The sequence below is a fragment of the Anguilla rostrata genome, chromosome 11, assembly GCF_018555375.3.
Source record: "Anguilla rostrata isolate EN2019 chromosome 11, ASM1855537v3, whole genome shotgun sequence".
NCBI classification, from domain to species: Eukaryota; Metazoa; Chordata; class Actinopteri; order Anguilliformes; family Anguillidae; genus Anguilla; species Anguilla rostrata.
The window spans coordinates 8150530-8168953 of record NC_057943.1 but is presented as its reverse complement, the minus strand read 5'-3'; the positions used below and the strand labels follow the sequence as shown (position 1 = coordinate 8168953).

Sequence of the window (18424 nt, the reverse complement as noted above, 5' to 3'; positions counted from 1 at the left end):
TTGGTGGAAAGGACAGGGTCATTTAGGGGTTTAGTTTGGGGGGTGGTGTGAGAAGCACGTGCGCTGAGATGAGGGGCGGGGTCTTTGGGGAGCTCGCGTGTGTCAACGCAGCGGACATCATTAGTAACGGAGACGGACGAGTGGAGAGAGAGAAAGAGAGGGCGAGAGATCAGCAGAGACCCTGCGGAACCCCCCCCCCCGGGTAATAAAGCGCCTGACGAGTCTCCTCAGCGTTTGGGCCGCAGTCTAAACACCGCGCCCGTAGGACACCCCCACCTGCGGGGGGGGCCCTCCCCGGCTAACTCCGCCCCTCAGGAGGGGCACTGAGCGTGCCTCAGACAGTCCCAGGACTGAGGCGTTTCTAACCCCCTGGCACTGACCCAGGAGCTATGGCTCCAAACGGTCCCCTGCCTCCTGTTGTTTGGGTCGGGGTATGAAGGCAGGTGTTGTGTAGGGATGTTTTCGGTGTTAAAGCGACATGGCTGAGCTGGACTGACTCTAGTTCACCTCCATACGCTATCTGGCACCGGTGAAGCCAGCGTTTCTCAAACAGTGTGCTACGGCACGCCAGTGCGCCGTCAGAGCTTACCAGGTGTGCCGTGGAGGTTCTTCGGATTCCTACACATGTGAACCGCGTGCGTCACATTCTGTAACATTTTACTGCGCAAAGCGATCGTCGTGTGCCGTGGAATTTTTCGATAAAAAAGTTTCAAGAACTGTGCCGTCGCAGAAAAAAAGCTTGGGAAACACAGAGTTCTGCAGCAGTGCAGTTACTCAGAGTTACTCAGGATGAGGCTGCAGTATAGCAGCAGTGCAGTTACTCAGAGTTACTCAGGATGAGGCTGCAGTATAGCAGCAGTGCAGTTACTCAGAGTTACTCAGGATGACACTGCAGTATAGCAGCAGTGCAGTTACTCAGGATGAGGCTGCAGTATAGCAGCAGTGCAGTTACACGCCCCTCACCCTGCGCTCCCTCTCTCCGCTGCAGATCGACGCGTTCCAGCACATGCAGCACTTTGTGCAGGGCATGCAGCAGCAGGCGCAGCACGCCATCGCAGTCGAGGACCAGCAGCACAAACAGGAGCTGCACAAGCTTATGGCCAGGTCAGCACGCCGACACACAGCAGCACCACACAACGCGCAGCACGCACAACACACAACATACACACATACACACACACACGCACACGCACACATACACACACACACACGCACGCACACACACACACACATACACACACGCACACGTCACACGCACACACACACACCACCACCGCCACACATACCACCACACACACACACATCGCACACGCATTACCACAACACAACACGCACACACTGGCACGCACGCACACACAACCAACACACACACATGCACATCACAAACACGCACACACACACATGCACACTTGCACACGCACACGCACATGCACACACGCGCACGCACACACACACTTACACACAATATGTATACGCACACACGCGCACACACACACACACATACACACACACATGCACATCACATAAACACGCACACACACACATGCACACTTACACACACACACACACACATACACACACACGCACACTTACACACACACATAACACACACACACACGCACACATACACACACACACACACACACACGCACATTTACACACACACACACACACATACACACACACACACACACACATCATGTATACATACACAAACACACCGGCTGTTCTCCCGCAGCCTGGGCGCGGGGGCTCGATGGTTCCCGTATCCGAAAAGCCTCAGCGTCTCAAACGCCGGCACGTCCCGGGCGTGTCTGTGGGTGGCTTTCCCCGAAAGCCACTTTCCCGATTCCTGTCAGCTCCCCCCCCCCGTTGCCCCCCCCCTCGCCTCCCGTGCCTGTGTGCATCCGAGCCGCGCTCCTCAGGGTCTAGCGTGCCGTCCGTGTCGACAGGAGACGCTCACACGCTCAGTGAACAGGAAGTAAACGCCACGGATGGCGCGCTCTGAATAATGACGCGCTCGGCCGTCCGTGTGGAGCCTTCTCCGTCTGTCTGTGAGCGTTTACAGCCGGTGCCGGTCAGTCAAAGATCTCGCGTCAAGATGATGCACAAATCAATGACCTGTTTGGTTTTACCCTTCCCTGGGTGGAAAATAGGCATTAGTTTTTCTGCTTTTTAATGCTTTGAGCCACTCAGCATGAGTGTTTGGAAAATGGCAGTCTGTCTGCGGTGTGTAATTTACCCACATTGCCTGAGTTTGGGAGATAAAACGCCTCCCTCCCCATCCCCCCCCCCAGGAGGGTGACGCACGTCAGCGACACTCGCGGGCACGGATTCGCGGCAGCGGCGGCGACAGCACACCTGTGCGACCGTCATTACCGCCGCTCCTCCAGACGGCCTGACATACTTCCCCCCCCCCCCCCCCGAAACCAGGTCAGCGCGGACGGGGCGTCCGGGAGAGACGCGCGCGCACACCTGGTTTCGCACGCGAAAACATTCCGGAAGATTCCGCCGACTTAGTTTTGGCGGCGGCGCTGTCATTCCGCAGCGGTGAGGCCTGCTGGTTAGGGCCTCTGCCCCGCCCCCGCCGCCGTCGCTGGGGAACGGGCCGGGTGTCCGCCGGGCAGGCTGACGCCCGGCAGACTGCCTGCCTGTGCTACACCCCGGACGGAGTGTAGCACAGTGGGTGAGGAACTGCGCTTGTAACCGAAAGGTCGCAGGTTCGATTCCCGGGTAGGACACTGCCGTTGTACCCTTGAGCAAGGTACTTAACCTGCATTGCTTCAGTATATATCCAGCTGTATAAATGGATACAATGTATGTAAGTCGCTCTGGATAAGAGCGTCTGCTAAATGCCTGTAACGTAATGTAATAATGTAATAATGTAATGACGCTCGCGTTTCCATCCCCACTTTCACCTGGGAGCGGCTGGAGTTCCTCCATTAAAAAACAAAAAGAAAAAAGAAGCAAAAAAAAGAATAAAGAAGGAGAAATCTCAATCAGGCTTCGCTCAGTATTTCCACAGAGTGAATTAAGCCGTGTTGCGCAACAATGCGACTCTTTGGGATCCTGAGTGTTCCGTGCTGCGAGGTGTTTGGCGTGCGGGCCCTCGTTGTGGACGGGGGCCGATGTGGCGGGGTGGGGTGGGGCGGGGGGGCGGCATACACGTCAGACGTGTTCTGGCCGGCTGTGTCGTGCCGTCAGAGAGATTTGTATATCCGCACGGGGGTGGGGGGGGGGAGCACGTGCACTGAAACCTCATTAGCTCTGCAAGGGCCATTAACGTCTTCCTCAAGATGGATGGCGGCGGGACAGAAAGCATAGGGACGTTGCCAGGACAACACAGCCCCCCTGAGCACAGCTTATGGGGAAGTCTAAATGAACAGAGTGTCCTGAAGCCTGCTTTTCGGCAGCAAACAACCTGTTATTGGCCTTGGGAGCGTGACAGATGTCTGTGCGTGTGCAGATTCCATATAGCCGATTCTTTCACGAACTTTACTGTCGGAGTTCACTCTGTTACGGCATTGCTACGGCTAGCGTACGCTGTCAGCGCGGTCATACTTTAATTTTAAAGCTTATCTCTCCTTTTATGGAGATTGAAAATCTCTGGGCACCACATAATGAAAGAATGAGGCTGGAGGGCTTCATAAAACGGCAGGAAGAGCCGGCTAATCTGAGCCCGGGGGGGACAGAGCCGTCCTGTCGGGCCAGAGCGAGCGAGAGCGGATTCTCAAACGGAGACTGCCTGCCGTCTCGCCGGGCCGCGGCCCTCCCGGGCATTCCCGGAATTCTCCGGAACGTGTCCCCCCCCCGTTTTTTTTTTAAAGAAGGAAGCGGGAGAGGAAGTGGAGAGGGGCGGCTGGCCTCGCCCCCGCTGGTCTGTTTTCACAAACAGCGGCGTTGCGCTGTAGTTCTGTACTTTGGCGGGAAGATCGACGGTAGCTGGAGGGTCTGGGGGGAGATGACGGAGCTGATGGCTGTGACCCCCCCTCCCCTTGCCCCCTTTCCCCCCCCGCAGGTGTTTCCTCAAGCTGGGCGAGTGGCAGCTCAGCCTGCAGGGCATCAACGAGAGCACCATCCCCAAAGTGCTGCAGTACTACAGCCACTCCACCGAGCACGCCGCACTGGCAGTGAGCGCCAACCACTCCGCCCCCGCCACCTGTACAAGGTGAGCCCCGCCCAAAACCACCACCCCGCCCCCGCCCACTCCACCGGACGACCGAACTGTACAGTGGCCCCGCCCAAACCCCGACCCGCCCCCCCCCCCCCCCCCCCCACAGGGTCACCCACGTGCCGCTCGCAGCAGGTCTCCAGGGTTCGAGAGATGAATCATCTCAGGCAGCAGGTGACTCATCTTTCTGTGGTAGCGGTCTCCTTCAACGGCTTCCAGTCAGAGGCATATTAAATAGTGCAATAAATCCAGGATCCAAAAAAAGTCATTTGAGGCTTTTTTTATTAGTAATTTAGTCATTTGAGTGCAAGTACCGGCTACGACCGGTGAGGTAACTGAGCTATTGAAATTTATTGAGCTTCTCGGGATACAACTTCCTCTGCTGCTCTCTATGGTACATTGACTAACTAAAACTAACAGTAATAAGAAAGGGGGGGGGGGGGTGCGGAGTGGATAGGTCCCTTAATGCAAAGATAAACAGTACCTAAACGAAGACCATATGCTATATCCAAGAATCATTCGATATCCAGGATTACTGTATTACGACACTAAGCAACGAAAAATACGTGAAAAGGCTCCTACACTGAATAAGACCATATTAGGAATGAAGGCCGAGCACCCAGTTTCCAGTGGATAAGCACTGTGCTTGGGCTGCAGTTAGCTCCTAGTTCTGTCCCTTTCTGGGTCATGTTCCTGTGTCCCAGTCCAACGGCCCTTAGAGTGCGAGTTTGAAACCTGGCACGTTGTCCTCTAGACGGCTTCTTGAACAGATTGCATTTAACTGAAGCCGTACAGTGTGCGAAGAGACTCGGCCTTCGTGAGCAGCTCCGGACTGTGTACGGCACAGTCTGATGTGATGTGTCATCGTATGCCTGTGATCGGCGCTCACTGTGTCTGTGTGTGTGTGTGTGTGTGGTTGTGTGTGTCGTTGCGTCGTGGCGTGGCGGGCAGGCCTGGCACGCCTGGGCGGTGATGAACTTCGAGGCGGTGCTGCACTATAAGCACCAGAACCAGGGCCGCGACGAGAAGAAGAAGCTGCGGCACGCCAGCGGCAACAGCGGCAACAGCGAGGCCAGCAAGAGCGACAGCGAGGCGGACAGCTCCGAGCACAGCCCCGTGCCCTCACCCGGCCAGAAGAAGGTCAACGAGGTCAGGGGTCGCGCCCGCACCCGCGATCACACCACACCCGCACCCTCACCTACACCCGCGCCCACTCCTACACCCACATCCACACCCAGACCTGCACCCACCCCTACACCCGCACCTGCTCCCGCACCTGCACCTGCACCCACACCCTGAACCACACCACACCCACACCCTCATCCACACCCTCTCTCGTACCCCCACCCACACCCGCACCCAGACCCACACTCAGACCCGCACCTGCACCCGCACCTTCCCCCCGCACACACACCCACACCCACTCCCTCACTCACATCGACACCCACGCCCACACCCAGACCCGCTCGTGCACCCACACCCACACCCATCACCCGCTCCCACACCCCCATCCACACCCGCACCCCCACATCTATACCCTTGCAGTGCTGAGTATGTTATAAGGAGTACAGAATGCTGGAGGTCTATTTTACTGAGTATGGAGTGATGACGGGTTGCTTTGCTTTGCAGGACCTTTCCAAAACGCTGCTGCTGTACACCGTCCCTGCAGTCCAGGGCTTTTTCCGATCCATCTCCCTCTCTCGCGGGAATAACCTGCAGGACACCCTCAGGTGCGGAATCCAGCTGTCCCGCCAGCACAGCGCGTACCCCTGAGCACACTGGGGTACACTGATCAACACTGAGATACTGAGCGACACAGATATTAAGCAACACTGATATACTATTCATCACTGAGATCTTAATCAACGTAGATACTTTTCAACGCTGAGGTACTCATCAACACTGAGATACTGATCGACATAGATATTAATGGACCCTGAGAATATTGATCAACACTGAGATATTAATAAACCCTGAGATACTGTTCAGCGCAGATATTAATCAACACAGATACTTATCGACACTGAGATGGTGATCAGCATTGAGCGTGCTGAGACGCTGAACAAGATCAAACACACTGAGACTCTGCACACACCCCACATCAGACGTCTGCACGTTTCCTACCATCCAGTGTAGAAAGAGCGACACCCAGTGGCCACAAATGAGTTTGTTTGCAAAAACTTTACGAGGACCCGTGATCTAAGGTCTATAGCAGTATGAACTCATATTTGTATGTATGCATGTATAATGTAGCAGGCATGCCATATGTGTCACCATAGATGACGTTCTTTTGAATAGTCAGCTGTGACATCACAGTCAGCTGTGACATGGCTTGGCGTGTGATTGGTGCTGGGCCGTATGGGTTTGGAATGCATGGCGTAAGTGTGTGTCTCTGTCCTGCTCGTAGGGTCCTTACCCTGTGGTTCGACTATGGCCATTGGCCCGAGGTCAACGAGGCCCTGGTGGAGGGCATCAAAACCATCCAGATCGACACCTGGCTACAGGTACGCGAGAGTCAGTCTGCCCCCCCCCCCGTCCCCCTGTCCCGCTCTTGGTTCTGTTCGCTGGTGATGGGCCCAGTTCTGTGGACCTGACCGCGTTTCCCTCCCCAGGTGATCCCTCAGCTGATCGCCCGCATCGACACGCCCCGGGCCCTGGTGGGCCGCCTCATCCACCAGCTGCTGACGGACATCGGGCGCTACCACCCGCAGGTACGCTGGCACCACGGGGCAGCCTGTAGCCTGTAGGCCGCTGCTAGGCTCTGTTACTGCTGTCCTTTCACGTTGTGGAGCCGTTTACATTACACAAGTTGGGGATTCTATTTGTCTGAGTCCAGGTGAGGCCATTGAATGTTATGGGCATGTTGGCAGTGTGTTGTCTGATATTTGAGCCGCTGTCCTTCTGCTCACAAGTTCTAACCGAGCTCTGTGAATGGTCCTCTCTATAATGGTCTTCTCTCTGACTGTCCTTTCACTAACAGTCCCATCTCTTACAGTCCTCTCTCTGAGAGTACTTTCTCTCTAACGGTCCTCTCTTCCAGGCGCTGATCTACCCGCTTACCGTGGCCTCCAAGTCCACTACCACCGCCCGCCACAACGCCGCCAACAAGATCCTGAAGAACATGTGCGAGCACTGCAACACGCTGGTCCAGCAAGCCATCATGGTACGAGCTCTCCAGAACATCAACACACACACACACACACACACACACACACACGCACACACACATGCACGCATGCACACATGCACACACGCACGCACACATACACACACACACACACGCACACACACATGCACGCACGCACGCACGCACACATTGTATTGATGTAGTATTGATGGTCAGCAGCACACATGACAGCCTGCTGTGAAGGCCTTACCTTTGGGGTAGTGGGTCCTTGAAAGCACTTTAAAAAGTGCTTGAATTGGCGGCATGGATACATGTGGGAACAAATAATAGATGTGAGGTCATGTTCAGTGTCTGGCTCATTGAGCAGACATTGAGCCTGCTCATTAGACAGGGTTGTCAGGTGGCCAGTGTGTGTTTAGTACCATTACTGAGGGCACAGTGAGGGAATCCCCTGAGAGTTTGGGGTGAGGGTGTTGAGGTCCCCCTGAGTGAGAGGTGGAGGTGGTGTGGGGGGTGTTGGATGGAGGTGATGGCGGGGTGTTGAGCAGTACCCGTGCCCGTAGGTGAGAGGTGGAGGGTGGTGATGGGCGGGGGTGTTGAGCCGTGCCCGTGCCCGCAGGTGAGCGAGGAGCTGATCCGGGTGGCCATCCTGTGGCACGAGATGTGGCACGAGGGCCTGGAGGAGGCGTCCCGCCTGTACTTCGGCGACCGCAACGTGAAGGGCATGTTCGCCGTGCTGGAGCCCCTGCACGCCATGATGGAGAGGGGGCCCCAGACCCTCAAGGAGACCTCCTTCAACCAGGTCAGTGTCCCGAGTCGCTCGCCGCACCCTCAGAGGGGCTGTCCGCCGCCGGGACGGCCCCGGGAGGAGGGGCGTCGCTCAGCAGGGCTGTTTAGAGCCTCTTCACACAGGAGAGACCCTCGCCTGGTCCATCAGGGACTCCTCTGACGGAGGGAAGCTGCTCAGGTGCGGCTCACCTCTTGGAGCTCCTGTCAGGTGTGTTTAGCCAGAGCGGCCGTCTGCGGCTCAGACTCCAGATGTAGCTCTTCACCGTGGGAACCGTGGCTGGGAATCCTGTGGGAACGGCCCGGTTTTCCCTTTGCCTCGCCCCGGGAGAGAGAGGCTTTCCCATGGCTGGGCTTCCCCCCCCCCCCCTCATCGCAGAGGTGCAGCTCCTCTGCAGTCCGCCTGCCTGTCCGTCTTCTGCTGCAGCGACTGCGCAGCTCCGAGGCATGCAGAGGATGCATGCGCTTCAGACGCAGCCGCCCCAGTGCGTGAGGATGACGCAGTGATCAGATTGGCCGAAAAATGCACTCTGGCATTCCAAATCGGGAAAAAAGTTGGGATACATTATTTTATATTATAATATCAACAATCAACAACAGTGAGACTAGATGAATTTCTACATCGTTACCGAAATTGACTGAATTGTTTAGTGATCAGTGATTGGCTGAAAAATGCACCCTGGAGTTCCAAATCGGGCTAGAAATTCCAAGTTGGGATATACATTATTTTATATTATTACATCAACAATCTGCATCAGCTAGTCTGGAGGAATTTCTACATCATTACAGAAATTGAGTAACAGTTTTAAGTAAATTGCCATTTATACAGTAGTTCTGTATTGAAAGGGACATATTGACATTTGTGACTGTAAACGCAGTGGTGAGGTGTACATGGCTGACTCTCTCTCTGGCGCTGATGGCGGTTTGTGTGTCCGGCAGGCATACGGGCGGGACCTGATGGAGGCACAGGACTGGTGCAGGAAGTACATGCGGTCGGGGAACGTGAAGGACCTGACGCAGGCCTGGGACCTGTACTACCACGTCTTCCGCCGGATCTCCAAGCAGCTGCCCCAGGTGGGGCAGACCGGCGAGCCTCACACACAGCCAGCCAATCGCGCGGGCCTCCAACACAGCCAGCCAATCGCGCGGGCCTCCCACACAGCCAGCCAATCGCGCGGGCCTCCCACACAGCCAGCCAATCACACGGCCTCCCACACAGCCAGCCAATCACGCGGCCTGCTCCTCCCACTGACACGTTCTGTGTGAATTAGAGAGTTATGTCACCATCTAACTCCGTTGTCCTTGACATGACCTTCATCGTTCATCACGCACACATTAATTCCTGGTTACTATGGTTGTCACTCACCTCGTTGTTGGCTTTAGAGAAGTAAGGCGGTATTGTTTTGGCCTGAGGCTACCCAGATTCATCCCCTCGGTGACAGGAGGCGGTTAATGGAAGAGCAGGCTGGGGTGTGACAGCTCTTTACAGGTGTTGATACGGGTGCCTGACAGCTCCACTGCTTTTTACACCTGCCAAGTAAAACAGGGCATTAGCACTGAGTGAAGCCGAAGGGCGTCACCCGTCTGAACCTGCCGCCCCCCCTCCCCCGCCTCCCTCCCTCCCCGTGTCCTCAGCTCACCTCCCTGGAGCTGCAGTACGTCTCCCCCAAACTGCTGATGTGCCGGGACCTGGAGCTGGCCGTCCCCGGGACCTACGACCCCAACCAGCCCATCATCCGCATCCAGTCCATCGCCCCGTCCCTGCAGGTCATCACCTCCAAGCAGAGGCCCCGCAAGCTCACCATCATGGGTAAGATGCGGCCGTGTGGCGACGCCGAGGGCCGCGGGGGACCGGAGACGGGAAACACGCTTTCTGTTTTCCGGAGTTTTCTGCTCTCTGGATCACACGCCCCCCCCACCCCTCCCTCCAAAGCGGAGTGGCGGTCCCTAAGCGGGGCCCCGACACCCCTGAGCACCACAACGGGCAGAGCGCCGCCTGGCTTCCCTCTGCCAAACCCTTAGAGGTGTGACATCACAAATACGTGATTAGAATGTTCTCAACTCAACATTCTAATGCTGATGTCACAATCGCTGCTGGTAACTGAAAGCAACGGAGTTCTAGAACACTGACTTGTAATTTTGAAAAAAAAACATTCCAAAAAAAGACTTACTCTTCAGAGGGTTGTTGAAGGTTCAGGAGGCACACGCTTTCCAGTCACGATCTCTCTTGGCAGCGCAAAATTGGATTTCTCTCTGTTTTCGCTTCGTTTCTCCCCCCGTGGTGTCTGGTGTGCTTACCGCTGAGGCGAGCAGAGCGTCTGTGTTGCCCTACGCTCTCCTCTGTCATTAACTGCAACTGTGAGCTTAAGGTGAAAATCCCAATGAAGTTATTAGCAGCGGGGAAGGCTAATAAATAGCTTGGCTTTTATAGGGAGATGGGTTACTCAGGATCCCCCAGACATACCGAGACCCTGATTTTCTTTTCTACTTTATAAGCTGCCATTATTTAACGTCGCAAACGTTCTGAGTTAGAGGCAGTCGCACGCGTCAGTCCCTAGACGCATCAGCGGTGTTTTCTTTGGCATGCGGCCGAAGCCCTACTGCTGCGCTGCGGTGCTCGCTGCGGTCGTAAAATGCGACCGGCGCATGCTTCCGCACGTGTGGAGAGTGCAGGACGGTGCGGCACTGAAAGCTTGCGTGTGCAGTAACGCTGCTCCCCTCTGCTCCCATACGCCCCCCGCAGGCAGCAACGGGCACGAGTTCATGTTCCTGCTGAAGGGGCACGAGGACCTGCGGCAGGACGAGAGGGTCATGCAGCTCTTCGGATTGGTCAACACGCTGCTGGCCAATGACCCCGCCTCCCTGCGCAAGAACCTCAGGCACGTCCTCCCTGACAGGCCGCCCACACACTTATCAGAATGATTTATCCTGAGAGATCTGTACAAGTTTAGCATTTTTGTATAGTAATCATTATACAGATAGATTCATATTCTGGTTAAGTACTTTGCTTAAGGCTAAAATGGCAGTGTCCCTTCTGGGAATTGAACTCGCAACCATTAGGTTACAAGACCAGTTCTTTCTCCACTACACTACACTCCCGCCCCATCAGGTGGTAGTATATCAGATGAAAAGATCCTTGTGTTTGACCGATATGAAAAGAACCTTGTGATTGGCCAATATGAAAAGGAGCTCGCGTATGGCAGATTGTAACTTTCGTGCCACTTTGCTTTATCCCGACAGCATCCAGCGCTACGCGGTGATTCCGCTCTCTACAAACTCCGGTCTGATTGGCTGGGTGCCGCACTGCGACACGCTCCACGCCCTGATCAGGGACTACAGGGAGAAGAAGAAGATCCTTCTGAATATCGAACACCGCATCATGCTGAGGGTAGATCAGGCTCCCCCTTACTCTGCCTTACACACCCTTCACCTCACACATGGAAATGCCCCCCCCCCCCAATTTCAAATGACTCCCTTCCAAGATTATCAGGTTGTATTGGGTGGTACTGTTCCTGTGACCTTCCCAAAGAAAGTCCTTCAGAAAATGTCCTGTTTTTCCACCGCTGAGTTGAAATGAGGTCTACATCCTTCTCCTCACACCAAGTCATAATGATGGACATTATCTCCATGCCACCTACTCAACACCTTATATTACATTCACACCATGAAACACCACCTCCAAACCTATTAACGCCACCTTACATTAGCTCCCTACCCACTTACCGGCACCTGTGTGCGGCCTCCATTATGTTCATGTCACCTTACATCCCCTCCATCCCCTCCAACCCATCGTGTAGCAGCCGCTGACGGTAAATGGTAAATGGACTGCATTTATATAGCGCTTTTATCCAAAGCGCTTTACAATTGATGCCTCTCATTCACCAGAGCAGTTAGGGGTTAGGCGTCTTGCTCAGGGACACTTCGACACGCCCAGGGTGGGGATTCGAACCGACTGCCAGACATGCGCTCTTACCTCCTGAGCCATGACGGCTCCTCTCTCTCCAGATGGCGCCGGACTACGACCACCTGACGCTGATGGAGAAGGTGGAGGTGTTCGAGCACGCGGTCAACAACACGGCCGGAGACGACCTGGCCAAGCTGCTCTGGCTGAAGAGCCCCAGCTCGGAGGTCAGCCTCGCGCCCCCCTGTCCCCCCCGTCCCCCCCGTCCCCCCCGTCCCATCCCGAACGCCTCAACTAGGCCTGCGTGTCCGTGAGAACGTCTAAACACGCCCTCTCTCTCTCTCTCTGTCCTCGCAGGTGTGGTTCGACCGGCGGACGAATTACACACGCTCCCTGGCTGTGATGTCAATGGTGGGCTACATCCTGGGTCTGGGAGACAGGTGAGGGCATCGACGGCAATATTTCAATATTTAGTTCTGCATCCAAAGTATTAATTACATATTTTACTTAAGTAAAGGTAACTGGTCTAGTAAAATGGTTTGCTGTTGGGTGAAGTTGAGTGGGTTAATTTGAAATGAGCGTCCATTTTGTCCGCAGACACCCCTCCAACCTGATGTTGGACCGACTGAGCGGGAAGATCCTACACATCGACTTCGGCGATTGTTTTGAAGTGAGTTTGAATGTACATGGATATACGTATTTGTGGCAAACACGCCTGCCACAGGCCACCGAAGTGGCTTTCCTTGGGGCCCTCCAGCACAGAGACACAGGGAGAAGGTGTTCCAACAGTCCAGGTTTATTTCACGAGGGTTTGGCAAGATGTTATAGCCAAAGTGAGCAGATGTAACCCAGTCATGACCGAAGCTCCCCGTGTGAGTGGGGATGGCAGATTTAACCTGTGCGCACTGATTACCTCACTACGCACAGGTGCAGCCACTCCTGTTCCTGGGTCCAATTAGCCTGGCCAATTATCTAATTCTTAACCAATTATCCAATTGGCCAGGTCTAATTAGCTTGACCCAGGGCAGGTGTGGCTGCTTAAACCAGCCATCCCCACACCACAGTATTTACGATAGAACCTGGGCGATGCCATCCTCTGAGTTACAGACTGGATGGTCCACAGGGTATGAGGCCGGAAGTATCAGAAGCACAACATGTATTCTCTTTGGCATTTGATGCAAAAAAAAGAGCATTAAATGCACCTCTCCCTGTGTAACCGCATGTTTGGTTGTGTAAGGTTTGTGAGATCTGTAAGGGGAATTTTCACAGGGTTTTCAATAACGGAAAAAACAACAGTACCTTCTCTTGTGCAATATAGCGTATATTTTATGATAAGGAAAACATCTTGATTAGCCTGTTTTGAACTGGAAGTCCGCCCTGTGTAGAACTTCTAGAACTTTTCTTGGTAGATGGTTTTCAGTTCCTCTGTAATCCACACACCTGGGTGATGTGCTTTATCACGTTAACTTGCAGTTTGTAAAGAAGTTGCTAGAAGTTGTCAACTATAGACATTATCATAAAACATTTTTATGGTGCTCTGTCTTTCAAATTGCTGATGTAGGAAAAAAAGGGAGTGTTAATTGAAAGAAGGCTGCAGTAGTGAAGGAATAGACGTCATTTGACTTTACTTTCGATGTTATGAACATTTTAGTGCTCCGAACAACCGCTTCTCCCAAAGGTCTGAGGACTCCTGAATATCATTTTTTTTTCAAGGAGCACGCATGCTCCTAAGTTGAAAGTGCACCAATGCATCCCAATGCCCTTCATTATCTTTCCCATTAGCACACATCAATTTTCAGGAGCAAATGCTCCTAAAGTGGGCACACCGTAGAGCCCATAGCTGAGCTTGCTGTGCATTAACTATTGAAAAGCTCTGATAAACTCATCTGGAAACTATTGTCACTCCCCTCCCTCCAGGTTGCCATGACGAGAGAGAAATTCCCAGAGAAGATTCCTTTCAGGCTGACCAGAATGCTCACTAATGCCATGGAGGTACGTAAGCTAAGTTAGCGGCAACAACAGGAAAAGCCTTCTGGAGAATGTGCAGGTTTGCTTTGTTTGTTGCGGTGAGTTTGAAATGGTTTGCGAATGGTGTCACGTGACTGTATTCCTGTCACGCGGTTGGCTGTGACCAGGTGACCGGGCTGGACGGGAACTACAGGATCACGTGTCACACGGTCATGGAGGTCCTGAGGGAGCACAGGGACAGCGTCATGGCCGTGCTGGAGGCCTTCGTCTACGACCCGCTGCTCAACTGGAGGCTGATGGACAGTAAGTGGCCAATCAGAAACCAAGCTGCCAATGCTATCAGGGCTCAAACACTTACTGGTGTGAGCTTTTGTAACAGATCTCTATAAAAAGAGCACTATGCAAATGAATAGATTTGCTTTTTTGATTTGATGTAATGTTAGGGAGCTCAAGCAGTGGCTTTGCCTGAATTTGTTTTATTCAGCAATAGTGACGGGGCTAAATAAAACAGAATACCACTGTGGAAATTTTTTATTTTCAGGAAGGTCCTCACCATTTTTTCACCAGAAGTAACCACAGCAAGTGAGGTCTGCCTGTGTATGCCCTGGCAGGAGAGCCTATCCTGTGGTTCTGGCCATTCTCTGAACTCTTGTGACATCATTTCCTGTCCCTGTTCTCTCTGTCTTACCCTAGCCAATCCTAAAGGGACCAAGCGCTCCAGGACCAGGACGGACTCCTACACCGCGGGACAGTCAGTCGGTGAGTCCCAGAGGGGGGGGGGGAGTGTGAGACTCGCCCCTCTCAGGGGGTAACCTTTGGGTCTCCTTAGAGGGGCGTCCCACTAAAGCAGTCACCCTCGCTGCCTCGACCCAGTTCAGAGTCCAAATTTAATCTTTATCGTGTCTGTAACGACTGCGGCTGGGAGTCCATAGGAAACGGCTGTCTTGTCATTCTACCTTCTGTAAATTGCTCTTGAATACAGCCTATGCCAAACGTATATGTAAATTTCCCTGTAACAATTGGCCCGTTGTAGATGGGTCAGTGGGGCTCCTGCAACCTGCCCGCACGGCTGCCTGCGCTAGTTGCGCGTGTGCTGCAGTCGTCTGCTGCAGCGGCTGCGCAGCTCAGCTGAGGGGCTACAGGGGAGCTGCAGTCGTTTGCAGACCGCTGTGCATGCCTGACTGCCCTCCTCTGAACCTGGCCTGAGGGGGACAGAACGGGGCTGGTCTACATATATCACGGGCCTTTACAATGAAGTTAACTTAGAAGTATACTAAGTTCACTTTTTGAACTACTTTTACTATGTATGTGTGTGCCTGTGTGTGTGTGTGTGCGTGTGCGTGTATTGTCTTTGCAGAGGCCCTGGAGGGAATAGATCTTGGGGAAACCACGCACAAGAAACCAGGAACCACGGTGCCTGAATCCATTCATTCCTTCAGTGAGTGTCTGACAGCCTGCCGCGCACCACAGCGAGCACTCATCACCCACTGATTTCACCTGCAGGGAAATACGCTCGTTTCCTCATTTCCTTTTCGTTCTACCCCTGCTGCCGCCCCCCCCTTCCCCAAACTACACACAGGCATATATATATTCCTCATACATACATGATTAAGTGCAGTGTGGAAATGTAGCTGAGAGCAACAAATTCAATTTCATTCTTTTTATTATGTCTGTGAACCAGTGGGGGGAAAAAAAGCATTGCTCTTTGAATTACAAATTGAAATTGCTTTAGTGAGACCTTCCTTTCTGTCATGAATCAACGCTCTGACAGTTTCCTTTTTTCGTGCGCTGATGATGACGGCTGTGAGCTTCCACTACTCTGTTCCTGTCGTAGCTCGCCTGTTTGTGCTCTCTCTCTCTCTCACACACACACACACACACACACACACACCCACACAGCGCAGGGCGAGAGCCGTGCATGCACTCTCTCACACACACACACACACACACACACACAGCGCAGGGCGAGAGCCGTGCATGCACTCTCTGTCTCACACACACACACACACACACACACAGCGCAGGGCGAGTGGTTTTTTTTTTGACCCAGCTTTGTTTTTGCCTCCCTCAGTCGGAGACGGCCTTGTGCAGCCAGAAGCCTTGAACAAAAAAGCCATCCAGATCATCAACCGAGTGCGCGACAAGCTGACCGGTGAGTGGCGCGTGCCGTCTGATGGGCTGTGCACTGCAGCGGGTGTGCAGCACCTGCGTCAGCTCCACGAGCAAAACCGCACCTACCCTCCTGTTCAACCTACAAAAACCATCAGTACCTGAATAGAAGCGAGGCCGTGGGCCCAGCAAACACTGGAAGCTGTGTATAATTCATTTACACTTAGGCTGTGCTGCGCCCATTATTGCTTGAATACAGATAAAGGTGGTTTAGTACGTTAAAGAGGTACAGTACAGGGATGTGTGGAGTTCATATACGCAGTTCACCACAGTAGGGCTTCAGCTTGCCCAATGACCACTCAGCTTTGGCAGCCATCTTAACCCCTGAGATTAGCTCCATCTGGAAATGGTAAAAAGCTCTCTGATCCACATGGAACTCTGTCCACTGAATTGGTGAGATGGCTACATTAATATGAGCCGTGACTTAAGTGAATGTCAGAAGCAGACTCGGAGATGCTCCATCGCCATGGCGACCTGCTTTTGGGTTTAGGCTTTACCCTGAGCATTGAGGGTTGAGGTCTTCAGCGGTTTCTTGTCAGAAGCGCTGAACACCGAGGGTTGTGTGTGGTCTCGTCCCGACAGGGCGTGACTTCTCCCACGACGAAACCCTGGACGTCCCGACCCAGGTGGAGCTGCTCATCAAGCAGGCCACGTCACATGAGAACCTGTGCCAATGCTACATCGGATGGTGAGGCCTTTACACACATTTTCATCCTCAGGACTTAGTTAAGTTACCTGTTGTCCATCCCCTTTGTTTGTGAATAACTGTCTAAATTCCAAAATATTGCTATCTTGATATCTAATTAACCGTCAGGTTTGCCATGTCAATAAGGATTACAGTGCATGGTATCGTAGTGTGCATCCATAATGATTGTTCTGCTTCTTCTCTTTCCCCAGGTGTCCATTTTGGTAGAGAAGGCCATTGATTCTCCACGTGCTTTTAGTGTCATTTCCGTTTCCTAACACTTTCTATGGAAGCCATGTTTGTTACCATACTCTGCCACAGACCAGGTCACATTAGTGTGGCTTTTGAAATGTACCTTGACTTTCATTTGCCAATAATGACTAAGTCTAAATTTAAGTAGGAGTTATGTAATATCAATGAGAGATATTTAACATATTGATTTGGGGCAATGTGTGCGAAGATTTCTTTGGCAATAAATAGAAAAAAGGCAATCATTGTTTTGTGTGTTTAATAAAAATGTGTAAAAAATAAAATAAATTCAAATAAATTAAACATATCCCAAGTTTTAATGTCATTTCCACCACATTATATTTGGTATGTTACAGTTTTGTCATTCATATTAACTTCCTACTGCACTTACACCCATTTTGGTGTTAATGCAGATTAATTAATGGTGCTGGAAACCAATGCTGTTTAGTTTTTAATATATTTATTACATTTTTCATATACAACACGGAACAAAACAGCTCAGACATGACATGACAAATAAAATGAATAGGTAAGAATATAAAATAAAAATAGAAATTAAAAAGTAGGCATTATATCCATCCCCAGCCCTCACCACCCCCTACAACATAAAAAGGCAATATCAAATAAATAAATATATAAACAAATAGCAAGGTTACAGGAAAACTGGTTAATGCTGCTTAGTTGTTAATCGATTTCACATCATTTATGTTGTTCTCTAAATAATAGACTTAACCTGGGATGCAAGTAACTGGTACTTCTGCTGGGTAAATTAGCACTGTGATACTATTATTTATTTACAGAGAGTTAGTGCTGCATATCTAATAGTGGCATATTCACTATAATTGGAGTTAGGTATTATGAAAAATGCAACATCTTATGCAGGAACATTTTTTCGCATTTATTCTAAAGTTTAAAAAAAATTAATGTCACACCCATTTAACATACCATGTCCGCATTATCGGCTGTAAAATGCTGTACTAGGTTCATCCAGACAGCTACATACATTAGCTTTCCCGCATTAACCCTTTCACCAGAATTTTTCCAGTGGTAAGATTGAGTAACTGAGCATTCCAAGTATATAGCGTTATATAAAACATACAGGTGCAGTTCTAAAAAAAAGTTACCTTTGCTGAAATCTGCAATATATCAGCACCGCACACTTTTTTATTGTTATTCTAACAGGATCATTCGTCCAGGAATGTAAATGCCTATTTGTTAAAAATTTAGCAATCAAATGTTGTATATTGTCAATATGTGGCACTGGCGCACAAATAAATAAATAAATAAAAATAAAATCCATAAATTAAACTACAGCGGGACAGACATCGAGCATATGTAATCGTGCAAAAGGTTTTTGGCTGTCTGCCT

General features: G+C 51.9%; 1 protein-coding gene across 1 annotated transcript in view; it reads left to right on the top strand.

Annotated features, from left to right (window-relative positions):
* mtor (mechanistic target of rapamycin kinase) overlaps positions 1–17359 on the top strand; it is a 103200-nt gene extending 85841 nt beyond the window's left edge. The window contains exons 37-58 of the mRNA XM_064300251.1: positions 989–1104; positions 4019–4168; positions 5068–5320; positions 5801–5901; positions 6579–6675; positions 6784–6882; positions 7212–7334; positions 7918–8100; positions 9024–9158; positions 9720–9894; positions 10828–10963; positions 11325–11472; positions 12090–12212; positions 12343–12425; positions 12583–12655; positions 13903–13977; positions 14121–14256; positions 14647–14712; positions 15311–15391; positions 16025–16105; positions 16705–16810; positions 17020–17359. Coding sequence (XP_064156321.1) covers positions 989–1104; positions 4019–4168; positions 5068–5320; positions 5801–5901; positions 6579–6675; positions 6784–6882; positions 7212–7334; positions 7918–8100; positions 9024–9158; positions 9720–9894; positions 10828–10963; positions 11325–11472; positions 12090–12212; positions 12343–12425; positions 12583–12655; positions 13903–13977; positions 14121–14256; positions 14647–14712; positions 15311–15391; positions 16025–16105; positions 16705–16810; positions 17020–17035 — 2556 coding nt within the window. The 3' untranslated portion in view covers positions 17036–17359. The remainder of the gene's footprint in view (positions 1–988; positions 1105–4018; positions 4169–5067; positions 5321–5800; positions 5902–6578; positions 6676–6783; positions 6883–7211; positions 7335–7917; positions 8101–9023; positions 9159–9719; positions 9895–10827; positions 10964–11324; positions 11473–12089; positions 12213–12342; positions 12426–12582; positions 12656–13902; positions 13978–14120; positions 14257–14646; positions 14713–15310; positions 15392–16024; positions 16106–16704; positions 16811–17019) is intronic.
* The last annotated feature ends 1065 nt before the right edge of the window (positions 17360–18424 follow it).